This window comes from Apteryx mantelli, chromosome 7 (genome assembly GCF_036417845.1).
Source record: "Apteryx mantelli isolate bAptMan1 chromosome 7, bAptMan1.hap1, whole genome shotgun sequence".
NCBI classification, from domain to species: domain Eukaryota; kingdom Metazoa; phylum Chordata; class Aves; order Apterygiformes; family Apterygidae; genus Apteryx; species Apteryx mantelli.
Window position 1 is genome coordinate 38,405,531 of NC_089984.1, and position 23,234 is coordinate 38,428,764.

The 23,234-nt window shown below is 41.5% G+C and overlaps 2 protein-coding genes across 3 annotated transcripts; both read right to left on the minus strand.

Moving 5' to 3' along the window:
- Positions 1 to 964: 964 nt before the first annotated feature.
- Positions 965 to 14,481, minus strand: SFXN4 (sideroflexin 4). 2 transcript variants are annotated; one of them, XM_067300308.1, is made up of 14 exons: positions 14,352 to 14,475; positions 14,121 to 14,186; positions 12,232 to 12,306; positions 11,243 to 11,269; positions 11,082 to 11,136; positions 10,261 to 10,286; positions 8,750 to 8,800; positions 8,601 to 8,666; positions 8,417 to 8,485; positions 7,043 to 7,133; positions 4,771 to 4,886; positions 3,682 to 3,767; positions 2,503 to 2,617; positions 965 to 1,387 (listed from the first exon to the last, which is right to left on the minus strand). In XM_067300308.1, exons 1-14 carry the CDS (start codon positions 14,388 to 14,390, stop codon positions 1,310 to 1,312), a joined length of 960 nt encoding a protein of 319 aa, XP_067156409.1. In that variant the 5' UTR covers positions 14,391 to 14,475; the 3' UTR covers positions 965 to 1,309. The 2 variants fall into 2 exon arrangements, with proteins under 2 accessions (XP_067156409.1, XP_067156410.1); XM_067300309.1 differs by having other exon boundaries at positions 1,304 to 1,387; positions 4,779 to 4,886; positions 14,352 to 14,481.
- A 951-nt stretch (positions 14,482 to 15,432) lies between these two features.
- PRDX3 (peroxiredoxin 3) lies at positions 15,433 to 21,568 on the minus strand. The gene is made up of 7 exons (XM_067300310.1): positions 21,479 to 21,568; positions 21,308 to 21,392; positions 21,061 to 21,202; positions 20,159 to 20,294; positions 18,314 to 18,417; positions 16,832 to 16,997; positions 15,433 to 16,328 (listed from the first exon to the last, which is right to left on the minus strand). The coding sequence occupies exons 1-7, from the start codon at positions 21,512 to 21,514 to the stop codon at positions 16,275 to 16,277; spliced, it is 723 nt and encodes a 240-aa protein (XP_067156411.1). The 5' UTR covers positions 21,515 to 21,568; the 3' UTR covers positions 15,433 to 16,274.
- Between the last annotated feature and the right edge of the window lie 1,666 nt (positions 21,569 to 23,234).

Consider the following 23,234-nt stretch of genomic DNA (forward strand, 5'->3'; position numbering starts at 1 on the left):
TAACTTTCAACACATTTCACACAGTGCATCTGCTGCTGGATCAGAGGGGGTTTACTCTTTTCCCACCCCTACCTGGGGTATTTGAGTCTGGACCACTGGAGAATTATGTAATACAGCTTTAAAAATTAACAACTGTCTTCTGGTAGAGCAGTGCAAACTCTTTGCAACTCAGGTTTAGCAGGTTACATATCCATACTGTCTTCCTGGAACAGCTATACAGCATGCTCCCCTAAAGTAACAGGTCTATAGGATGTGCTCCTATTCCCCTGTCCTGTTTCCCTGCCTGACCACTGCAGTAGGGGAAGACTCACAAAATACAGAACTCACAAGAATTTAAACTCAAAGCCCTACTTCCTGCTTTTGTCCGGTGCCAGAAACATAGCAGTAACTTTTTCTGCACACAACTGGGCCTATTTTTCCTTACTTTGCTCTGTGCTGCTGTCTTCCTGTAGGGATGGAGTGGAATGGGAAGTTGTTGGTTTTCTCACACCATAAAAGAAATCTAAATCCTCTAGCAATAGGATAGTAGTGAGATGTTTATTGCACTCTTTAAGAAAGTTAAATACATACAGATTTTGGAGGCTGTACCTGTAAAATTATTTCTGTGAAAGCGATTATTATATTTAATCTATATTTATTCTTGTCACACAGAGCCTTAGGAGTCCTGTACATAACATCTTTAGTGATCTTAGAGCAATCTCTCCTATGATCTGCCTACAACAGGGTGTCCTGTCACAGATGTGGAGCTTCCTTCTATCTTATTCCCACAACAACTAAAATTTAACCAACATTACATTGTTATCAGGGTTGTTTTGTCTAATACCACTACATATTAAAAGCAAGTTTTCTGAGAAGAACCAGATTGACTTTCCCCAAAGGACTACTGATGTTAATGCCTTTACCAATTGTGTTCCTGGAAAGCAGCATGTTGAAAGGCGCAGCAACAGCAACAGAAAAATAAAACTTTGTATTCAATAGTTACAGTCTTTTAATTAAGAAATCAGTCACATGAGGAAGCATAATGAACACAGTTTGTGACACGTGCACTGTTACAACAAACCTTTCTGGTACAAATATCACTTACAACATCAAGGTATGTGTACATACCTGCCTGTAGGCTGGGACTTGCAAATAGCAAGTCTTCCTCTTAAAAGTCTGCCTGGTTATAGACCACATCATTTTACACCAAATCCATTATGTGCCCTCCCACTAAACTCATGATTTGATCAGTCAAGTATTCCATTGAGTTTGTTGAGGCATTCGGAGTTCACTTTAACCAGAGCACACATTTATACATTAAAGCCAATCCCTAAATTCCTCTATTATAGAATAATTCTGCTTCTTCTGTAGATGACAGAATTTCTGGTTCCAGGTCTGCTCGCTTTATCTGAAATTTTTAGAAAAAGTGAATCAGCAACACCGTATCCTGGTAAGTACACGTTAAATCTTCTATACTTCAAACTTTGTACTAGTCGAAATACTGTATTCAGAAACAATATTATGAGAGATTTGAGGCCTTTTTTAGGGGTTTGGTTGGTTGGTTTTTTTGCTTCTCTGATATATTTAAAAAATGTAAACATAAAGAAGGAAATGTGTTTTACTTAAACTTAGAGGTACTCCTGATATCTAACCAGAGCATTACTAAAGTTGTCTCCATTCACTGTATTTGACTGACTCACCCAGGAAAACTTCTCCTGTGAGCTGAGCAATTGGGAAGCTCAAAGGAAATAAACCAGCCATACTCTCAGTACATAATTTCTCAAAAGTCCTTGGTTTATCCTTGTTGCCAAAAGGGATTAAGAGAAGAATGCCAGAGCTCTTAGGCTAAGAGAAGCCATTGGAAACTGCAAGAGCTCCCTTTACGATTTTCTGAGAATACTCACAAGCGCTGGTAAGGGAGAGGAAACAACCTCAGAAAAGCATCCCAGAGTCCTCTCACCTGACCTTCTCTAGAGGCCAAAGTTCCAAGGGTTACAGCCTCCCTTTAAAACCTGCCAGGAAGGAGTAGTTACCCAGGGAACAGATTAACTTAACCATTTGATAAGGCAGGGTGAAGCGATGACCTTGCACAGCTAGAGGAAAGGGATGTCACATGTGAGTTGGTTTACCTCTTTGACGAGCTCATGCTGACTTTGCGTAAAAGAAAAGATTCTCATCTGTGACCTAACTGACTTCAGCAGGACTGAAAATAGTGCTGAGAGAGTCTTGGTTTTAATCTTTAAGAAGGCTCTACTGGCCTTGCTTGCTTCAGACTATTGCAGAAATCTAATAAATCTAACTGTAAATATAAATGACACCCAATGCAAATTAGACAAAACAAATCCTGTAGGCCTCTACATCATACATAGGCCTTCCAAAGCAGCCTCTCCACCACCCCATTTTGGACACACTAACCATTTTAATCCTATTGATTTTTGCTACCTGGGCTTAGACTGCTGTCCATAGTTACAGACTGATTTAATACAGTAATAATCCAAAATCAGTTCCGATGAAAAGACTTACCTCCCCACACTGTGGGAACATACTAAGTGAAACTGGCAGCATCCCTGCCAGTACTGATGTAATCATCATCATTCTCATTGAAGCCAAAGCACGTGGAGTTTTTGCAAAGTTTGCTCTGTCAAAGATATGGAAAAGATAAGTATGTCAGTTCTGGCTTGAAAAATAATCTGACAATGAAATAAAGAGCATTAGCTACTGTTTCACTGGTTGAAATTGCACTAAAGTTAGTAATAACTTAGGTTTACAAATCCTAAAGGTGCTGCCTTATTTTATTTCCTAATTTCTTACTCTCAACTTCCTGTTATTTCCCAATTTCTTACTCTCAGCTTCCTGTTATTTCCCCTTGCTTTGGATTTCTTTAACTGCAGCATTTCTTGAGACCAGAATGGCAATACAAGATCAAGAATGTAAGCAGCAATATCAAAATGACAAAAGAACAGAAGGTGCATTAGTGCTTTAAAGTGTTTCAGTCCTTTGACTCAGATTTTTCTTGTATCACCTTCTCTTTCCTTTAAGATTTAGTTCCTCTTGGCAGTTCTACTTAGCATTATGCATAAATTTACTACTCTATTTTTTAAATTTATCTTGCATCTGCATTTATGTCTTCTGATAACAGGATTCTCTAATGCTAATTAAATGAGATATGTGATCCTCACCAAAAGCTGAAGGAAAGCTAAAAACTCTCTGATAAAATATACAGTGAATTCTTAGGATACAGGGTTTTTAAAATGTTGCAAAAGCAATAAAGGTTTTATAATGTATGGCCGGCTATCTGGGAGTTGAGGTCCAGTTTTAGTGACAAATTCAAGTCCCATATTCTCTCTTAAGGAATAACAAATCTAAGGTAAGCAGCACTCAAATCAGTTAGGGAACCTAGGTGCTGGAAAGTGGCCTGTCAGAAGAGCACAGACAAACATGTTTCCTGCCCAGGAGAACAGAGGAAATACTCATAGCTTTAGACAACCTCCTGCAATAAAATCAAAGCATGGGTGCCGACACAACCAGAGTCACTTAGATAAATAAGTGAATTACACTGAACAGAAACCTCCCAGATAACCCCTTCTACCAAAGCAAGCAATATCGCAAAAGTATGAAAAAATTGGCACGTGGTAACAGCCAGACTAAATACCAGAATAAACACTAACCAGGCACCCCCATCCTTGTTGTAATACCTCTTACCTTTCCACAAAGTACATAAACACAGCTGGCAGGAAGAAGGCTGTCCCAAACAAGGCTGCTCTTGACAATGCTGTTTCTTTTACGGCCTCCAGAGAGGGAGAAAAATAAACGTTGTTCAGAGCAGTGCTCCCTGCAGCTCCAAATACTGCATGTTTCTGTGAAAACTTTTTTGTCTAATACTCTGGAGTTTCAAGCAATAGGTAAGTCAAGGATGAAAATATTTGTTAGAGGGTTTCTTTTATAAATGGAAACTGAACTCTTTCATTTGGCAAATATTCCACTTGTGACTAATAAATGCCTTAAAAGGAAGGTGATACTACTGAGGCCCCATCAAGTTTTCCTACCATGACAATCATTTTGCCATGATCTGCCTTTTTTAAGTGTGCTGAACTCTTTCCAAATGGTCATAACTTCTGGGCCTCTTACCCATATCTTAGCAAATTTGAAATTCTCTCTCCAGCTGTCCACACATCTTTATATCTAGCTGTTTTCTCCTTCCCATGGACACCAGTATTGAAAGGGAGGGTCACTGAGAGCACAAAAAAAAGATGTGTCCTTGCTCTAGTTCCTTTTGTGCCGGGCTCTACAGTGGATGCTGAGAAACAAGGCAGGGAGCAAGTACAGGGACCTTTTGGTCCACAATTGGATCCCAAGGATGAAATGCACCACCACACCGTAGATCAGGACATTAACCTTTAGGAAGCACAGCCTTTAAAACTACTATAGAAGATGCATGTACTATGTACAATACAAGGCTTTTCTCTGAGGTGCACCATCAGAGGCAGAAGCTCCAAGAGCCTTGTCTCTTCTGATGTGACCAGGGAGAATAGAAATCACTGTATTTGCATCCCGGTGGCTCAGCTCTGGCACTGGATGTATTGGGCCAGAGGGGCTGCCAACCCTTGGAGACACAAGACAGGCCCCAACCTAGTTCCAGAGACCTGGTCCAAGTTTACCCAAAGATTCAGCATCTGATTCAGGATTAACATTTAGTGGTTCCTCATTTCAGTATATCCAACTCTATCTACTCTCAGCCTCAAGTTCAGCTCTTTGCCAGGCAAGTCAAGAGAGGCCCCCATCTTTGCCTACCTTCTTACCAGCCTTCTGTGATATTCCTACAACTTTGCCATTCCTGTCCATCACTTCAATCCCATTCTCAAACTCTGGGCTTCTCACCACCGCCACAGTAAATGCACACATCAAGCCTGCAGAGTTAAAGAGGATTTTGCTTTGAAAGATCTAACAAGACTATCTCAGTAATAACATTCATAATTATGTCCATTTTAAACATCCAGTTCAACAGTTCACAATTGAGTATCCTGGCAGCTGAAGAAGAGACTGCCCATAAAAATCTACCTGGGATCTTAATACTTGTTTCAGAAGCCTGAAAGAGATTTTAAGGCCCCAAACCCAGAAGTTGCTTTATTAGTATGGACACTCAGAGCTTTCATCACTACCACCCATTTCAAACCAACAGTACATTGTTCTTAAGAGAAAGGGGAGGGGTTTGTGTTGTGCGTAGATTTTGTACAGGTTAGTGCAAAATCCAGTACATAAGAAAAGAAACAGAACAGGGAAGGCTTGAGATAAAGGTTGCATCCTTGATTTGTAAGGGAGGGTACCAGGGGAATGCTGGCTGTAATATGTTCCGCGATCGTATTTCTCTGTCCAGCCACGTGTCTCAGTCACAAGCAGCAGAGCTTCAGCTGGATCCTAGATATCTGCTACAGGATGAGAATATTTCAGCCTCCTTCAGATCCAGCATGATGAGGTGCCCGAAAATATCCATTCCATAGTCACTAAAATCATGAGCCTGAACTACCCACACATATAAAGGCCATATTGAAAGGGAGTTTTTAATCCATCTGTTTTTCTCCTTTCTCTTTTCTAGACCAAGATTCAGGCGTAACAAGGCATCACCTGTTGAGCTAACCTTGTTTGAAAAGAGAGATTTCTTTTTGTTACTTTTTGGCAGGGCTGCTCAATAAAGATATCAGTGTAACACATGACACTTTTCAAATGCTAGACTAATATTAATCAGTTACCCTCCAGTTTCTCTCTAGACTTAAGAAAACAGAAGCACATTCCAAAATCTGTTCCAAGGGAAACAAGTCAGCGAGCTTTTATGCAGATCCTCAGAAAGGTTTGGGTAGCCATCTCACATAACTTGGACCAGACAAGATGAAATTTGTTTAACTTTACCAGTTTCCCCCTAGAAAAGGCCATGATTTCCTATTAATGGCAGTAGAGAAACAGTTACCAACATCAACATCGATTTACTGGAGTGAGTCCAGTAAGGGTCACAAAGATGATTAAGGGCATATGAGCATTTCTCATATGAGGAGAGGCTGAGAGAGCTGGGACTGATTAGCCTGGCTAAGAGAAGGCTCAGGGGGATCTTATTAATGTTCGTAAATATCTGATGGGAGGATGTAAAGAGTACAGAGCCAGACTCTTCTCAGCAGCGCCCAGAGACAGGATAAGAGGCAATGGGCACAAATTCGAATACAGGAAATTCCACTTCAGCATACAAAAAGAATTTTTTACAGTGAGGGTAATCAAACACTGAAACAGGTTGCACAGAGAATTTGTAGAGTCTCCATCCTTGGAGATATTCAAAACCTGCCTGGACATGGTCCTGGGCAACCTGCTCTAGCTGAGCCTGTTTGAGCAGTGGGTTTGGACCAGATGATCTGCAGAGGCCCCTTCCAAACTCAACCATTATGTGAGTCTCTGTGATCAAATAGTTAAACTTATCCTGGTGCAATTTCACTATGTCAGGAGAGCTGTTTCAGTAATGAATGAGACCTATTATCTTGCAAGGTTAATAATATTCTGATGTAATAACTCTCACTTACTTACTACTGTCAGCAGTTACACAGCCAGCAGCAGCCCCAATCTGAATAAGGAACTATGGCAGTGCATAGCTAGAGTTGTGTTGCACTCTGGTGTCATGTATGTACCACATCAGGTGGTGTCAATACTAATGTCACTGCCTTCTTCATCACTCCTGTCAGTCTTGGTGGTTTCGAGATAATGTCTGAGTTCACCCAGCCAAAGGAAAACACCAACTGTATCCCTGAATTTCTTTAAGAGAAACAGTTGTATGTCACGTATGCAAAGGTCAGAGCAATGCCCTGCAGCTTTAAAACTAAAAACTAGCAAGTATCAAATAAAGGTCATCTACACTGATCAGCATTAACTCTCACACAGAAGGGACAGTACCCAGCAATGGCAGTCAGAGAAGAAGGCTAGTAAACAATGAAGACCATATGTGTGCAAAGGCAAGAAAATTGTAGTCATGTGGGGCAGCAAATGGCCCTCAGACCAGCTGTGTGATGTACGGTTTCTTTTTACTCACCAAGAAGAGGAGCAGGTAAAAGTTTTCTGACAACTAGCTGCGTTAAGGGACTCTTCAATGTGTATCGATTCATGAAGAAGATAGGAACAGCCTAAGGCATTGGGAGGAAACAGGCACCTTCTATTAAAAAAGTATAAAATATTTCAATACGTGCAACAGTTTAGGAGAAAGAGTCTGCAACTTAGTACTTAAGATATCATCTACAAAAGTAAACAAATGCTTTGGTTTAATAATTCAAAGAAATACACATGTTCTCTAGTTACTGAGAAAGGTTTTGGTAATCACTGTTTTATATGAGAATAGGAACTAATATGGTAAAAAAGTATTAAAGACTATCATGTAGTGGACAGTAGTAGTACGTATGCAAAGACAGCAAAAGGAGAACAATTACCTCTCACTAATTCCCCTTAGCTATCCATCCAACTGCCTCTACAGTACATGTGCTGCTTTCTCCCCTAAATCAGACACCTGGTGCACTTGTCAATTCACATTTCTATCTCTGTAATTTCAGCCCTATTCTATATTCCCATAGCAAACTTCCTGCAAGTTTTATTTAGAAACAAATGGACAGGACACCAGCTACACCTCAGAGTTTCCCTTGGAGGACAAGGGGGAAGAATGCCCACATTCACCCACGGGCACAGCTGCCTCCCCAGACCTCTGTAACCCCTGAGCACTACTGGCCTGACTGTTTTGCCTAGTGGAAAGAGGAGAAAGCCCAGCTAACAAATGCAGGAATGCCCATATTTTTCTGACAGAAGGCTTATAAAGAGCATAGTTTAGTGTGGAGAGTAAGAAAATGCATTCTAGGGACATCAACACCCGCAATGCAATATCACGAGGATACCAGAGCTTACTCTGATATGGCAAGCTCTGGAAACCACATAGCTTTTTCACCATAGCACTGCCCCTCAGCTACCTAGCTCTCCTGAAAAGCTAATTAATCTGCACCCAGTGCAATATTTTCATGATTGTGCTGGTTCTGGGATCTGAGCTATCTCCATCCAGCACAGCAGCATGCAGCTTTCACCACTTGTTTAGAGTTAGCCAGATCTCTTCCAAAGGTCAAAGAGCAACTACAGCAACCCAGTGAGTTATTCTGTGTTTATAAACTCTGATCATTTCGCCTCACCACCCATTTTCTAAGCTCAAAAATAATAAAGAAAAGGACCTAAGAGAAAGCATCAGAGGAAGCCAAGCAAGGTATTGGCTGATGGCTGATCAAGAAAACTCTCCTATTCTCAACAGCTCTGGGGGAAGACATCAGAGTGGGACATAAAGAGCACAACCCTCAGGGATATTTGGCAGTGTGATTATCTCAGGGCCTACTCCTTGTCAGCATATCAAGAAAACGAGCACTGAGCAAATACATACACCTATAAATGCTGCATAGCAGATAGCTCCCAAGCCGCAGAAGACTTGCTTTTGTTGAACAGAGTACTCCTAAAAAGGACAGAGGAAACATACAGTGTAAGTACACTTGTAATACACTTGTAAATCATGTTCAAAATGTAATTGTACAATTAAGATTATTCCAAAAATAAAAATCAACACATACTTCAGCCTTCGTGGTACCATTTCCATTGATTAGGGTGAATCCAGTTGTATATGTGTGAAACACAAACTGCAGAAAGGAGAGACTATAAGCAAAAATGAATTTGGAATTGAGACTAAGACGTGTAAATATAGAAAGAAAGAGACAACTACCTGACAAAGAAATGCATTCTTTGCTGGGAGCTGAAGTGATGAAACAATAACCTAAAAGGAAAACCCCATGGGAAAATTAATTTTGATGAATTAGTAGTTTCTGGTCAGCGGTGGCTGGTTGGAATTGCTATGTTACTATTTGCAGGACTGTCAAAGGCTCCAGGCCACACCAGAGGCTATTTGCCCTGGTTCTAGGCTAACATACTAGAACTTTCTTGCCATGGAAGTGACATATTCACTTTCTCTATCCAAAATAAAACACAGAGATACAGTTATTAAAACATAGTGTACAAGAATATTTGGGCAAGATGCTCTTTTACTCAAACTAAAAAATGCATTTGTACCTGTGAAGTTTAAATAGATGCAACAGAATAACCTAGATAGTAGAAATAATAATTAAAGAAAAGAATGAGTAAGGGTCAGGCAGTTTTGGCTGGTGGGTACAGAGATACTAGATCTAACTAATCCAAGGTCTGAGATTTTAGTAGTTACTTCCCAAGTCCTAGTCTAGTTCAGACAGTGAATAAGAACTTCAGCTATAAACTATGGTCTTTCTTGAGGTCTGACCCACCAGGACACTTTTACCTTAACGTGTGGAGCACTCTCAAAGAATATCAAAGTCAACTAAGATACGGCAACTGTAGAGTAAGAGAAGGGCAGGGAATGTGCAAAGCCTCAGAGGAGGATCAATAATTCATTTATTACTAGTGGGTCACACTACTCCTATTATTAATGCCAGAGATGAATCTAACCACATCTATGAAAGAGCATTAAGTTGTAAACATTAAATATTCCTGTTAGTTCTATTACTGTTCTTAATGTAACAGCCATCAAGATTTTCATTATACTTTCTAGTGGTGCCACAGATTCATGTAGTAACCTGTATACGGAATTAAATATCTCAGTATGCATACTCCTATGTCAAACACATAGGCAAACACATCTAAATGGATAAATGTGCATAAAATTACAGCTACAAACTTGATCAAATAAAATGGTGCAATGTAGATGAATTGGAGTTTAGGGGAACTATAACAAGAGTTTATTTTCACACCTTTTGTCATTTCCTAACAACACCAATTTTTAGAGGCAAAAATATGAACTGTGTAAGAGAAAATTCACATTTTGGTGCCGAACAATAGTGTAGTAGGCTCTGACTCTTTCCAAATACAGTCCCATTTTTTCCGAGTCTAAACAGACCAAAAACAGGCCTTGCTCTCAATGCCTAATGAATTTCAACACCTTACATATAAAAGCTGACCTTCAGGCAAGAACAGTCTCTCTGAACACTGCTGAAGCACGGTAGCTAACAGTTTGGACATCTAATATGACTCCTTAAGGGCTTGATTTCTAGAAAGTGACTCAACCCTTCCCAAAACCCACAGTTCTTCTAAAAGGTTGTGCTGAACATACAACTGAGAAACCTAAATCCTCTCATTCCCTCTTTGCAAATCCTGGCTTTGAAAAAATGTAAGCCATGTGACACACTAGCATCTTTCATCATTACTCACCAATGGAAGAGATAGGGGCAGGAAGGCTAAAAAGAAGAACAACTTTATTTCAGTAACAATAACTGCTGCGAGTCTAGATTCATGGTTTTGAGAAGAAAACTCCCCCTAACTTCCCCCCTTCTAGTTTCAGCTGAAAAGAAAACACTAGCCCACAAAACAGCACCATCTCCAGGAGCTGCAATTTTGATCTTTGTCTCTCAGTATTCATTCAAGAAGCTAGAGCATCTGTCTCAGCTTATGGCGAAAAGAAGCTCTTGTGAACTCCACTCAACATGGCTACTTGGAAACTATATAACCGAGCTCTGAAGGGAAATTGCTTCTCCTCCCTCCATTCAAAAGCAAGAATGCAGCAACAAAGGCTGCCATATCTGTGAGTGGTTACATAAAGTAACAAATAAATAGTCTAAGTATGCTTGTGTCTGATTAACTCTCTATGGTATCTTGTCTATACATCACCCCAAGCAGAGTCTACCTGCCACCACAGCAATTAAATTCATATAGTAGCCATGTGCACCAAGGGACAACCTAGAATATCGTGGACTGTTTTACCTGTGAAGGTATTTGGGTACTCATTATGTAGTGCCAAAAAATAGAGACTGGTCAGACCATTTCTGCAGATGAACTGCAGGTAACATGCCTCTTCTAGAGCACTGTGGGAATAAATCTTCAATAAACAAGATAAATGCAAGTAACAGAAGTAAAAGCGTACACATTTTTTTCTATATGGGAAGAGTATCGCTATAGTATCACAGTGGTTATTTACTATGAGCCATTTCCCTTTGATGCTTCAGTCACACACAGAAAAACTTAAGGGAACTGACCTGGAGGTCTAAACAAAACAGGAATTACACTGTCCGTATCAGGATGCACGCTAGACTTAAAGGAGAAAAAAAAAAAGGGAAGAAAGGGAAGATTAGACCATCTTTGCCATACTTAAATAAGAAAGAAAAAGAATAGATTTCTAAATCTTTTGTAAACTTACCAGGCTTAGCAGGAAGGCCTGCTTCATCTAAATAATTTGAAAATTAGATTAGCAATCAAGTTTCAGAAGAGACTGAATAAAAACTTGTTTCTAAATTTATTATAGATATCACTTTTCCAATAACTCACATTTATATGGAGTGCTATATGTATATAAATATATATACACCCCCATGAATTATTTTCTCTGTGAAATTTTCCCCCACATACTCATGGCTGAATATAATTTACTCATATTTCATGTGCTGACTAACAGCACCAAAGCACACACTATGGCAGAAAAGAAAGCAAAAAAAGTTAAGCTAGTATATAGAATATATAAATAGAAAACAACCAATTCTTAAATATGGCCAAAAGCCTAAACACTTATGGTTAAGACTTTGTTTTTTTCAGAATCACAAATTTCTTACTTCTCCTTTTGCACTTTAACAGCCAGGGTACTAAACGCCACATGGTACAGCTGAGTCCTGACTGAATCAAAAGAAAGAATCCTCTAACGAAACAAGGGTTTAGCACAACTTTCTGGCAATTCTCTGAGTAAATTTCCCATCCAAGTACTGCTACTGCTCATTTTATGAGGTGTGAGACCCAGTCAGCCTGCATTCTATATGATGATGCAACATCAACAATTTCAAACGAGCTCAGTATGGATTTTGTGTATTTATCACTTATATTACCTAAACTGGGGACAGGCAGGCTCAGAGCAATGATTCCTAGAGTGATTTGAGAGTTCCTTTTAAACTTAAGTGATATGACACGCAAATAAGTATTCTTCAGGATGATAAAACTGAAATTTGGCATTGAAGTTAGTAGTCATCCAAAGAAATTCTGATCAGATTCACAGATTAAAAATCTCTGTAGTAAAGAGTTTTTCTACTGTTATCCCTTGTATCTGTATCTCAGTATTCTGTCTGCTAGATCTTTCCAATATCAACTATTTCAGTCATGAAAAAGATACCTCTATTTTCTATAAACTGCACTCCAAAATACCTGATTGCTGTGAATGGGCTCACTTAGGGTCTTTTCATTGTTTTGTATGGATAATCTGCTGCTTCTTATTTCTTCCTACATTTAAGAAAAAACAAAACAGAAAAAAATAAGCCAGATTTAAATATTCTAAAGCACAACATATCAGTTAAAACACACACTAAATACAAACCTAAAATGTTAAGCTAATGAACCTTTCTGTCCTTCACCAGAGCAGTGAAAGCAAGAACACACATAGGTGCACAGCCTCTTCAAGATCATAGAAACTTTCATATTATTCAGGCTCCCTCAGTGCTTTTATCTACCAGTCTTTAGTTCCATTACATGAGTACCCCTGAACTTTAAGCATATGAGCAACCTCACTGAAATTAAGAGCATTGTTCTTGTTCTTATTCATGTGCACTGGCAGATTCAAAGCTTTAAAAGGTTCTCACCAAAGCAACCATCTGATCTCCCCAACAGATGACTATTTACAAATGAAAATTTAAAACAGACTTTTAAACCTGCCAGAAATCAGCCACAACACCACTACATCTTCTTGCATCTTTATAAATGTGTAATCAAGTTTTGAGTCTTATACTCTTCCTTTAAAACTTGGCTTAAGCTTTTAATTACGAAAAAAAGGTACATATACTCAAAGATAATAAAATTGTAATCTTATGTAGCTTTCATTTTAGATAGCCTACATAAAAAGTAGTTCCCCTTAGGAGAACTTGTGAGATTACTTGGCTTTTCTTCAGGGAGCAGGTCTTCATTTGCAACAGTGTATCTTAATTCAAGGAAGAATGAACTATTGCCAGATCTCCGAGACAGTGAATGCATTATAAAAGTTTCTTGATAGTGTCTACACACACACAAACATTTATTATATTATTTATGCATATATATATAGTCATGCCATATCTATGTGTTTGTGTGTATATATAGACAAACACACAACATACTAACTCTGTAAGTGACAGGGAAATTCCCCTGTACATATGCTTTGATTGTATTATTTTGCTTTAACTTAACTTTCCCCTTTAAAAAAAGTCAAACAACAAAAATGTTTTTAACAAACCAAGCAACCAACTCTCATACCATGTGTTATAGTTTTTTCCTGCCTTCCCTGATAAAACTATACAGAAGTAGAACTACAGAAAAATACATCTTCCACAGAAGTTTGCTCTCATGTGACAATTCCTGAAATTTAGAAGCTTTATACTTTATGGCTGAAAGTGTGTTTAGTAAGTCACACTGTTAACAATAATTATTGTTAAAATTATAATTATTATTCTCTGGTATAAAAAGGCCCTACAAAGCAATTGTGTTTCCAGCTAAGAGGGGGATTCCCATCAGTGTAGATATTTGCAGGAGAGCCAAAAATTGTCTGCACGAGCTTCAGGCTAAGAGGCACCGCACAGACGGGCGCACAGAATTGGCCTGCCACGATCCGAGACGCCGGCAGTGCCCAGCAGCAAATCTACCTCCTCCAAAGCTGCCGCAGTCCCGCATCACAGGTCCACTGGCAGCAGACAGCATTGAGGAAAAGCGTGCCCGGCCGCTCACGCCTGCTCTCTTGTCCCAGAGGCCTGCCCGACCCTCAGCTAGGCTAACTCAGCTGTTGGTGCAGCCATGTCCTGAACGGGACCACCGAAATGATATGGTCTAGATCCTTTTGCTTCATTTATTTATTTGTGCGTACATATATAAAACATAATTTACATATGTGTATATATGAAAATGTATTTTATGTTTCTCCGAAGCTTGTAACGATATTCCACACCTCAGCAAAGCCAGTCGCTAAGATCCCTGCTGTAAGGTTTATGCGGCCGCCGGCGGGCGCCAGCAGCAGCGCAGGGCGCCAGCAGCAGCGCAGGGCGCCAGCAGCAGCGCAGGGCGCAGGCACTCACCGAGGGCCGGAGGAGCAGCAGGGGGTCGAGGACATCTGCCCACAGACGGAACCTCTGCAAGAAAGACTGCGGAAAGCGCGTGGCAAGGCTCGCTGCGCCACCCGCGATCGCGCCGGCGCCGGGCCCAGCTCGGGCGGCGCAGGGGAACCCCGCCGCCCGTCTCGGCCCGGCCCGACCCGGCCCGGCCCGGCCCGCGCCGCGCCTCCCTGCCGCCCGCCCCCCAGCCCTTACCCGGCCCTCCGCCCGCCACAACTGCAGGTTGGGGTCCATGGCGCCGCGGCACCGGAAGGCGCCCGGGGACGGTCCGGCTGCTGCACGCTCCGCCCGCCCGGGCCTCGCGGGCGCCGTCCCAGGGCCCGCGGCGGCCGGCCAAGGGGTGGGGGGGGGCGGCCGCGGCCTGGTGTCGCCTCCACCCCCAAAGCGCCCCGGCAGCCACGGGCGCTTTGCCGGCCAAAAACAGCAAGGGGCAGAAAGAGCTGTAACAGAGGAAAGGTCCGATTGCCTTTTTCTCTTCCGGCAGCTTCCCTTCAGCATGACCGGGGGGCACAGATACAGTCAAGGAGCAGGACTGCAAAGAGGCCCCCTTCCCCCCCCCCCCGTACACTTTGCAGAAACCTAAAACAAAGAAACCTGGCTCAGGTAAGAGAAAGATACAGCTTTAAAAAAAAAAAAAAAAAAGGCCTGAAGCATGTCACAGCCCTCTGGTTTCACAGGTGCAAAACACTGATCCATCACTCTATGTTATCGAGCTGTGCAGAGGTTTATCTTCACACAGTGTGGGGGGCAGGAGACTGGCTTTACTAAAAAGTTGCATGGATAGCAGTGGCTTTATGGAAAACTGAAGTAAAATACTGGGACTGAAAAACAGTATTTGCAAGTACTGAAAGCTGTAATGGTGACTTTCTCTCCCTTTACGTCACCAGGCATCACAGAATGGCGGGCACTTTTTTTCATCCTTTTACTTACTAAAAAGTTAACTTGTAGTGATAAAACAACTTTCTCCTTTGCCAAGGCAGTTCCTCTGTGTTTGTTCTCCATAGTTCATTCCCCTGCTCACAAGGGGAGGAGGTGAAAAATATAAACCCATTCAATATTGTTTCAATTTATCCAGCCCTCCAGCACACCCACTGCTTACTGCTCTTTGGCCTACTCACCTCTGTACACACATACAAAGTCAGTTGCAGCCATTAACTGCTTATTGCAAATAAAGGTATAGCAGATAGTTTTTAATGCAATGCAACTTACCTAACTTCTTCGGAGTACAGGAACAAGACTCTTAGGAAAAGTGGTATTAAGAAAAAAGCAACACAGCTACAGCTAATCATTGTTAAGATTTATTGACGGTTGTGTAGTTTGAGAGATATGCTACATTCTTTTCAAGCAGTACAACATTTGGCCATTAAGGTGTTCTGGAAGCAGATTCAAACAAATAAGCAATTCTTTAAGTGAAGGAAAACTCTCACTAAGCTCTAGTAAGTACACCACAGGCATTAAAGTTTTTACTGTTGTGCAAGCAGAATATAAATTCTTCATGCTTGTTAACATTCCTGTTCTATTTGGTGCTGTATCCTGGACTATATGTGGGATGAAAATGGCAGGTTTACATTCATTTCAAGTTACGGTGCATTCATATGTGGAAAATTTGGGGGTTACTTTTGCTTGTTACATTCATCCCTTCCCCTGAGAAGTTCATTAAAAACAAAGCCTGTATCAAACCTGTTTTCTGTATTGTACACACTCTGCCTTTTCAAGCTGTTATTACAGAATTCCATCTTTCATGTGAGAAAAGAAAACCTGGGAAACTCTCTGGTCCAAGGCTAGTTAAGAAAAGAGAGGAAAACCTAGTGGAAGGCAAACGTACTCTGTGTACTTCTCCCATTCAGTAAGACAACTATTGGCTACAGAAATTCATGAAACTGAAGTTACCAAGGGAAAAAAACCCTCAACTTTTTCATCTTTCTTTTAAAACAAGACAAGGGAGTCAGTAAATGTTTTAGTATTTAATTTTTTTTAAGCATGAAGAAATTAGAACTTTTTTTTTTTTTTTTAAATAATCACAGCTGCTTTCTTAAGGTCTTTAGCAACCTCTCTTAGTTGAAGTTGCACAAAGTAACATCTTCGGTTACTAAGAGCTTTTTCTGTGTATTTGAGTGTTTATGTATGCACTTTCTCAAAATATTCCTTAGAAGCTTCTGGACTTGGTTTGATCTGTCAAGAAAGGAAAGAATTTAGTTATATTCTAAGACAAGTCAATCATGGATTTGACATTTTATGCAATAAAAGCATGCACACTTTATTAAAACACTAGATTATTTCTGGTTCTCCACTCATTTGAAAGAGAAAAATGAAAACCTAGAAGATGAACAAGCTTCTATTTGCAAATTTTAAATATATGACATTTTTTCCTGCTAAATAGCAGGGCATTAAAGAAGTAAAAATCCAAGGACAACTGGTGGAAAGTGCAAGTCAAATTAAGAGTTTTAAGTACAATCTGTATCTTCTGTGAAGAAAGTTGCTGATTTTCTTTTAGGAATTGTGTGTTTAATATCCTACAAATAGACCAAATTGTTCCAACTGATGTAAGCTTCAGATTTGGACTACGTGAATAGATTCAGTCAAGCAGCTCACACCTAAGTAGTTCTCAGCCCTTTGGACATGCAAAGGTATGCCAGTGTCTATATTTAGAAAAGTGATATTTAGCAGGCACTTACTGTAGGGGAGTCTGGAGTCCAGTTTGCTGGGCAAACCTCTCCGTGTGTTTCTACATACTGGAATGCTTTCACCAAGCGAAGGGTCTCTTCTACACTACGACCCACAGGAAGGTCATTGATACTTAGATGCTTGATGACTCCATTAGGATCAATGATGAAGAGACCTCTGTAAACAAGCAAGAATTCAGGGAATGCAAATCACGTTCCAAGACCAAACACAAGAAACTGATGCACATATCTGTTAGGAGTAGCAATACAGCATTTAATACACTGTTTGCTAGTGCAGTGATCAAAAGCAAGACCAGTCTATTTGTATTGTGATATTACAAAGCATGCATGAAGACTATGAAATCAAGACAGCCAGAAATGTAACTAAAGCAGAACCTCTAATTCCACCTATATTTCAAAGCTGATAGCTGGCATCCTTCCCATGTCTTTTTGGTTAATAAGAAAATCTGAAGTTACTGATTGAAGAGTTGCTTGGACATTAAACTACTAAATTAAATCCTGTTACATATAAACAGTTGTGGAAACTGAAGTCCCAGTCTTACCTAATAACATGTTGAATTTAACTTAATTTTTCAACAAAGAAACATCAGAAGTCCCTTCTAGCAAAGAAGCTGCTCAGTTTTTAAGTGGAAGAAGAAGAGGATAGAGTAACCTAGAATCAGTATTGTTCTTTATTCTTATTCAGCTCTGAAGCAGAGTTTTAAGCAATCCTCTACGGACTTTTACCACTCTGTCCTTAGAAGGGAACCAAATGAAACAATCCTTTTTCCACAGCATACAAGAAGCCTTTTTCTATCCAATATCCATAACTAGGGTTCTCTGAACACTAAGAATACGAGATTACTCCCATACTTTAGGGCTGATAGCTGGTATAGCCACCTTTTCATCCAGAGAGATCAGGAATCAGACATCTCCAATGGACTTCTATCCAACTCCAACATTTCTCAGGGATCACTATTTACTTCTAGTAAGTATTTCCATGGTGGGAAAGGAAGTATTGTAAATTTCATTATTCTAGATAGTTGTGGGATTGACTGTAGTGGCCTCTAGGACTATATCTTAAAAATTTCTCACACAGAAGTTAAGGTGGTCTCCTTACCTCCAGGAAAAAAAAAAAAAGTGGCCGGGGGTGGGGGGGGAAGAGAGGGAAGGAAAAGACAGACCTAAGTTCTGAGAGACTGAGAAATGCTCTTCTATCCTACTCTCCTTTCCCTTAAGTGTCATGGAGTTCTCCCCTTAACTCAGATCAATATAGCTGACTTTTCCTCTGCAGGTATTCTCAGAGAAGTCTGGAACCATTCCCAACTTTGCACTGATGGGTATGTACCCTTTTCCCAGAATGGGATCAAACAAAAGTCCTGCAGAACAAGTTGACACTTTATAGCCTTCATTTGATCCTCAGGAGGAGATAGCATGGCCCACACTGTTTTAAACTGGGTTGTGTCATAACAGTTACCAGCAATCATGTATTACCGTAGTGCTATGCCAGGTCCTTCTAGCAGCACACCATAATCACGGGAGATTTGTTTTGTGAGATCTGACAGAACTGGAATATTCATATGGCCCAAGCCGCCACTCTAGTGAAAACAGAATAAGACACCATTTTATCACCAAATGCTTTTTAAAGATTATCCTTTAGATGACTGAATTCAGTGCTCTTGAAGATATATTAACAAGAAAAAACATTTATTCCATTTGTACCATGAAAGAAACCATACAGGGGAAGTTTTTTAAGCATTCAGGAACACTTGATCTGTTTGGAACAAGAAAACTTTTTTTTTTTTTTTTTTTTTTGCACTGAGCATTTTAGAATTGCTTATTTTTGTGGTAAAGGACTAAGACAACAACAACAAAAAATTTCAGAAAGATTTCCTTTGTCCCCTATGCAGGAGCTTTGAATATAAAGTCTTCTATTGCATATGTAAGTGCTCAAAATTAAATAAGATGAACATGGTGAGGAGGGAAGGGAAAACATTTATACAACAGACAAAACACTGGCCACCAACCCATACCAAATATGCCAATTTTGCTGTTCTCTATTTATGCATGTATTTTCTTTTGAATCTATTTAAATAATATTTAGAGAGTCAACCAAGATTGCTTTGAGTTTTGCAACATATTGGAACAGTAAGAGAGATAAGCTCCCTATCCTTGAAACATGACCAGAGTTTGTTAGCTTTTCTATTCCTGGCATCATCAGTGAATTGTTGTGTAATCTTAGTCACTTAGACCCTGATCTGGCAAATACTTGTCTGCAGTAGAGTTCTCAAATGCAGGGCTTTAAACACAGATATCAGAGAAACCAAGGTCTTAACTTCTCGAGGTGTCAGTTTTCCATCTGCACCATTGTGGCATTCTTTTATTCTTTGCAAAATATTTTGCTATGTGTGCACAAAACAACACATGACTGGAGTACACTTAACTGCTTTCATACAAGGCAGTGAAATCAGTCCATAATCACATTTTAGAGCTTTAAACAAAGCATGCAGAAAATTAATTACTCTGATTGGCTCAGCCAAGACATATTAAATCTAGCAGACAAACTCTCCTGTATGTTACAAAGAAAAAGCCATGCATCTAGAGCACCCTAGTCTGACAACAACCAGCACTGCTGTCGACCACATGATCCCACGGGCAATAACTGATCACACAGGAGCTTCTGTGCCTTCCTGTGACATTTTTGATTCTCTACTACTAAATAAACTAGTGAGATGGCTTACATTATCACAAGTATGTATTTTATATTTAAAAAAGTAAAAGCAACTGCTCTCCAGTAAAAGCTAGTCTTTGCTGTCAGTTCTTCTTTCCCTGAAGAAAGTTGAGGACCTACGTTTGTATTTAAGAAGTGGAACCATTTCAGCAAATGACAGTTAATACTGATAAACTGGTTGTTCTTTTGTTTCCATTCTGCAGTTACCAGCGCTAGGTACTAGTTAGCAATAATTACTAAGTCAGCTGCTAGTAATTTTATGTCATGCTACACACAAACCATTAGCTGTAACAAGCACCTCAGGACAGCAACATGTGCACTGAATATTCAATTTGTGGGATAAACATAAGGACATGATGTAACCTCCAGGACTACCAAGACAGTCAGGAAAACAAAGACAAAAAAAAAAACTATGAAAGAAAAGATCAGGAAAAAGACTGAGGTCAGAGTTGAGTTACATCATCTTATGTTAGTCACTTAGACATATCACTGTCTATTTATTGAAATTAGCATTTGCATGATTGTTCATTCAACTCTTCTTCTCAGGAGCTCTTATAAAAAGAAAACAAACCAATACAGAAAACCCCAAACAGCTGCCCAATTCATACCTTTCGTGGTGTATTTATCCAGGCCAGATGACAGAAGTGAGAGTCCACAGAAACTGCAACCACTTCACAGTTCACATCATGAAATTCATTTGCTTTATTACTGAAAGCTACAATTTCTGTGGGGCATACAAAGGTGCTAGGTGGGAAGACAGAAGAGGGTGTAAAGATTCTGCAAACTTTGGAGAGTTTTTAGAAAAGACGCTCATATATCTGTGTCTAGGCACTAATGCAGCAGTGCATTTTATTTAACTGTATGCTTGATAATTCTGACCACATTCCCTGCTCAAGACTGACTTCAGTAAGTCTCAAAGCAACAGCAACTGCCACACAGCTACATGGCACATCAATTTTCAACTCCCGGTTCTTAACAAAGGTATTTTTGCATGGAAGTTCTATACTAGGAAGGGCTGCAGACTACATCCTCTCCCAGCTACCCACATACACTAGACTTCAGCAGAAATGTCCAGGATGCTCTTAGCCATTCAAGTCTTCAGGGGCCCTGTTGGATCACCTTTTGCTTTAGAGTTGCAGTTCTGCTGACCTGCTGCTTAAAAGGATACAGGCTTCACTGGGACCAGAGCTGCAAGGCAATGCTCCTACCCCCAGGGATTTGACTGTAAGAAGAACCATGCTTGCAAGACCTGGCTATCTCCTGAAACACTCCTAGCAGCCAGCGGATTCTCTCCAACCATTGCTTTAATGCACAGCTACCTTTTGCCCCCGAATCTTATCACTCATGCTCTAGAAACAGACACATCTGCTTTGCAAGCCTACCCCGGATAAGGTAAAAAACAGTCACTTCAGACAGGAATGCCATGCTGTGTTTTTGATTATCTTCAGCCAGGCTCTTTAAGTTACAAGCCTCAGGAGCAGCATTTGAAAGGGAATAAACCTGCACTCACAAATCCAGAGGGTAGAAGAAGAGAACCAGGTATTTCCCCTTAAAATCATCTAGGCTCAGCTCTTTGAACTCTCCATTGACAACAGCTGTTCCTTTAAAAAACGGGGCGTGCTGCGTAACTGCTGGAGCAAACCTGGAAGAGCCTTGGGGGGGAGAAAAAAAGAGTCACATTGTATCGCTGCAGGACGCGCCCTCGGCCCCGGGAGGCAGCCGCCGGCGCCGGCCCCACGGCCCCCCCGCGCACTTACCGAGGCTGAGCTGGCGGCGGGCGCAGAGCAGGGGCCGCGCCGTCAGCCTCCTCCCGGCGGCAGCGGCGGCGGCGGCGGTGGGCACCTGCGGGGGACACGGGGCGTCAGGGCCGGCCGGCGCCCGCCTCCCAGAGCCGGGGCCGGGGCCGGGTCGCGCACGTAGGCACTCACCGCGCTCCGCAGGAGCCTCCCCAGCGCGGCGGCCATGTTGAGCGCGGCGGCGGCGGGGCGGAGCCGGCCCCACGGGAAGGGGAAGGCAGGGGAGGGCGGCCCGGCCCGGCCCGGCCAGCGCGCAGGGAGGGGGCGGAGGAGCCGCCTGCCGCCGCTGCCGACTGCGAGCGCCCCGCGGGTCTCACGGGAGAGCCCACCCCGCTCGGCTGCGCCTTGTCACTCAGCAGTGCGCCCCTATGGCATAAGGAAGCTAGAAATAACGCTCGGGGAGCGCTGCCTTGCCTTTCAGTTGAGTCGATGGCTGCTGGTTCTAGTAAAATTATCAGTCCCTATAAGTAATGAGTTGACTGGTGCTGCGTTTGGAAGACAGTGTGTGTTTTTCTGTGGCTTTTCTGTTGATGGAGCTGAAAATGATGCTGATTAGAGGATGCATTTTCGATAGATACTGATACAGACCAAAACTGAGGGGAAAAACGTGTGGCTTGTGCTGCTTGACCTAAGAAACCTTCCAGCTACAAACTTTTCTTTGGCAAAACGCAATTGACTCTCTCTTTATTGAACTCGGTCAAATTATGATTGTTTAATCATAATCAAACAATTACAGCATGGTAATGATGTGCCTGCTTAGCTCCTCTCAGCTGTGAGCTGAGGCAAGCCAAAGCCCTTGCTTAGCTGCCCACACTGGCAGTTACTGCTGCTACTGGACAATGCTTTGTTAAACTGAATGTGCCTGTGCCCTGACACTGTCTGCTCTGGAGGTTTGTCGCAGTTCTGCACTGACTGTCGCAGGGGAACTGCACAGGTTCAGCCCTAGGAAGAGGCATTACAGTGTGTATAAGCACTTGGGCAGGTAGGAGAGTCATAAAACCACATCACGGGCCCCCCAGTCTCCTTCCAGATCAAGCAGCAGAGAAGGTGTATAGGTTCTGGAAGGAACCACACCTGATACGTATAAACCTTACTGTTTCCCTGCAGCTGGAGGCTCCAGTCTGCTGCTGATGCCTGCCCCTACAACTCAAACTAAGGGAGCTACTTTAACTAAGTCATTGATCAGTATAGGGTTTTTCTCAAGCTGTTTTTGTTAAATACCTGACAATGGCAGCAGCAGAGACCACCTTCACCAATACAGGCACCGGCTCCCTTCCCTGATGTAGGCCACATCCTTTGGAGCAGCACAAGCGGCGTGTACAACCCAGAGTACGAAAATCAAACACACTAAAAGTCCATTTTTCTCTTCTCTGCTTCTTTTTGCATGTTTCTTTGCCTAAGTAGTCAAATCAAGTTGAACCCAGTTTTGTTTCTGGTTTCTTTTTTTATTAATATCCACAGTCTTTACAAAGGAGAGATCCCACCCTATGAACAGGTGAGAAATCCAGCTCTGCTGGCAGTATGAGCTCTGCTTCCAGAGCCAAGGCTGAAGGGGACTAATGCAGAGAACCATATCCCCTGACTCTTGGAGTCTCAGTGGATGCTACATCTTTAGTACCAAACAAATTAGTGAGCTTGTTCCTGGTACTCACCCAGCTGGCATGGTCTGTTCACTTCTGTAGTAGTAAACTCTCCAAGCCTCTAAAAGAGGATGGTTGCACACAAATTGCCTGTTGAGATTGGTCCCTAGCCTGTATTAACTCCCTAATAAGTCCAGGAACTATTTGGGGCAGTGTTAGTTGGTGTTGGCCAAAAGCACACCAGGGACCTTTCTAAACATTTAACATTGTGAACAGACCACTTCCAGTGCTTGGTCCCTTTCCCTAGC

Excerpts from the sequence above, each read along its gene's own strand:
- SFXN4 (XM_067300308.1), bottom strand. The coding sequence starts at position 14,390 with ATGGACCCCAACCTGCAGTTGTGGCGGGCGGAGGGCCGG. Across the intron at positions 10,287-11,081 it reads TGTTTTGTTTAGACCTCCAG|CCTTCCTGCCCCTATCTCTT; the intron begins GTCAGTTCCCTT and ends TCTTCTTTTTAG. Across the intron at positions 4,887-7,042 it reads TTTACCTGCTCCTCTTCTTG|GCTTGATGTGTGCATTTACT; the intron begins GTGAGTAAAAAG and ends TTAACTCTGCAG.
- PRDX3 (XM_067300310.1), bottom strand. The coding sequence starts at position 21,514 with ATGGCCGCCGCGCTGGGGAGGCTCCTGCGGAGCGCG. Across the intron at positions 21,203-21,307 it reads CCGCCGCCAGCTCAGCCTCG|GCTCTTCCAGGTTTGCTCCA; the intron begins GTAAGTGCGCGG and ends CTCCCCCCCAAG. Across the intron at positions 18,418-20,158 it reads GGATAAATACACCACGAAAG|AGTGGCGGCTTGGGCCATAT; the intron begins GTATGAATTGGG and ends TGTTTTCACTAG.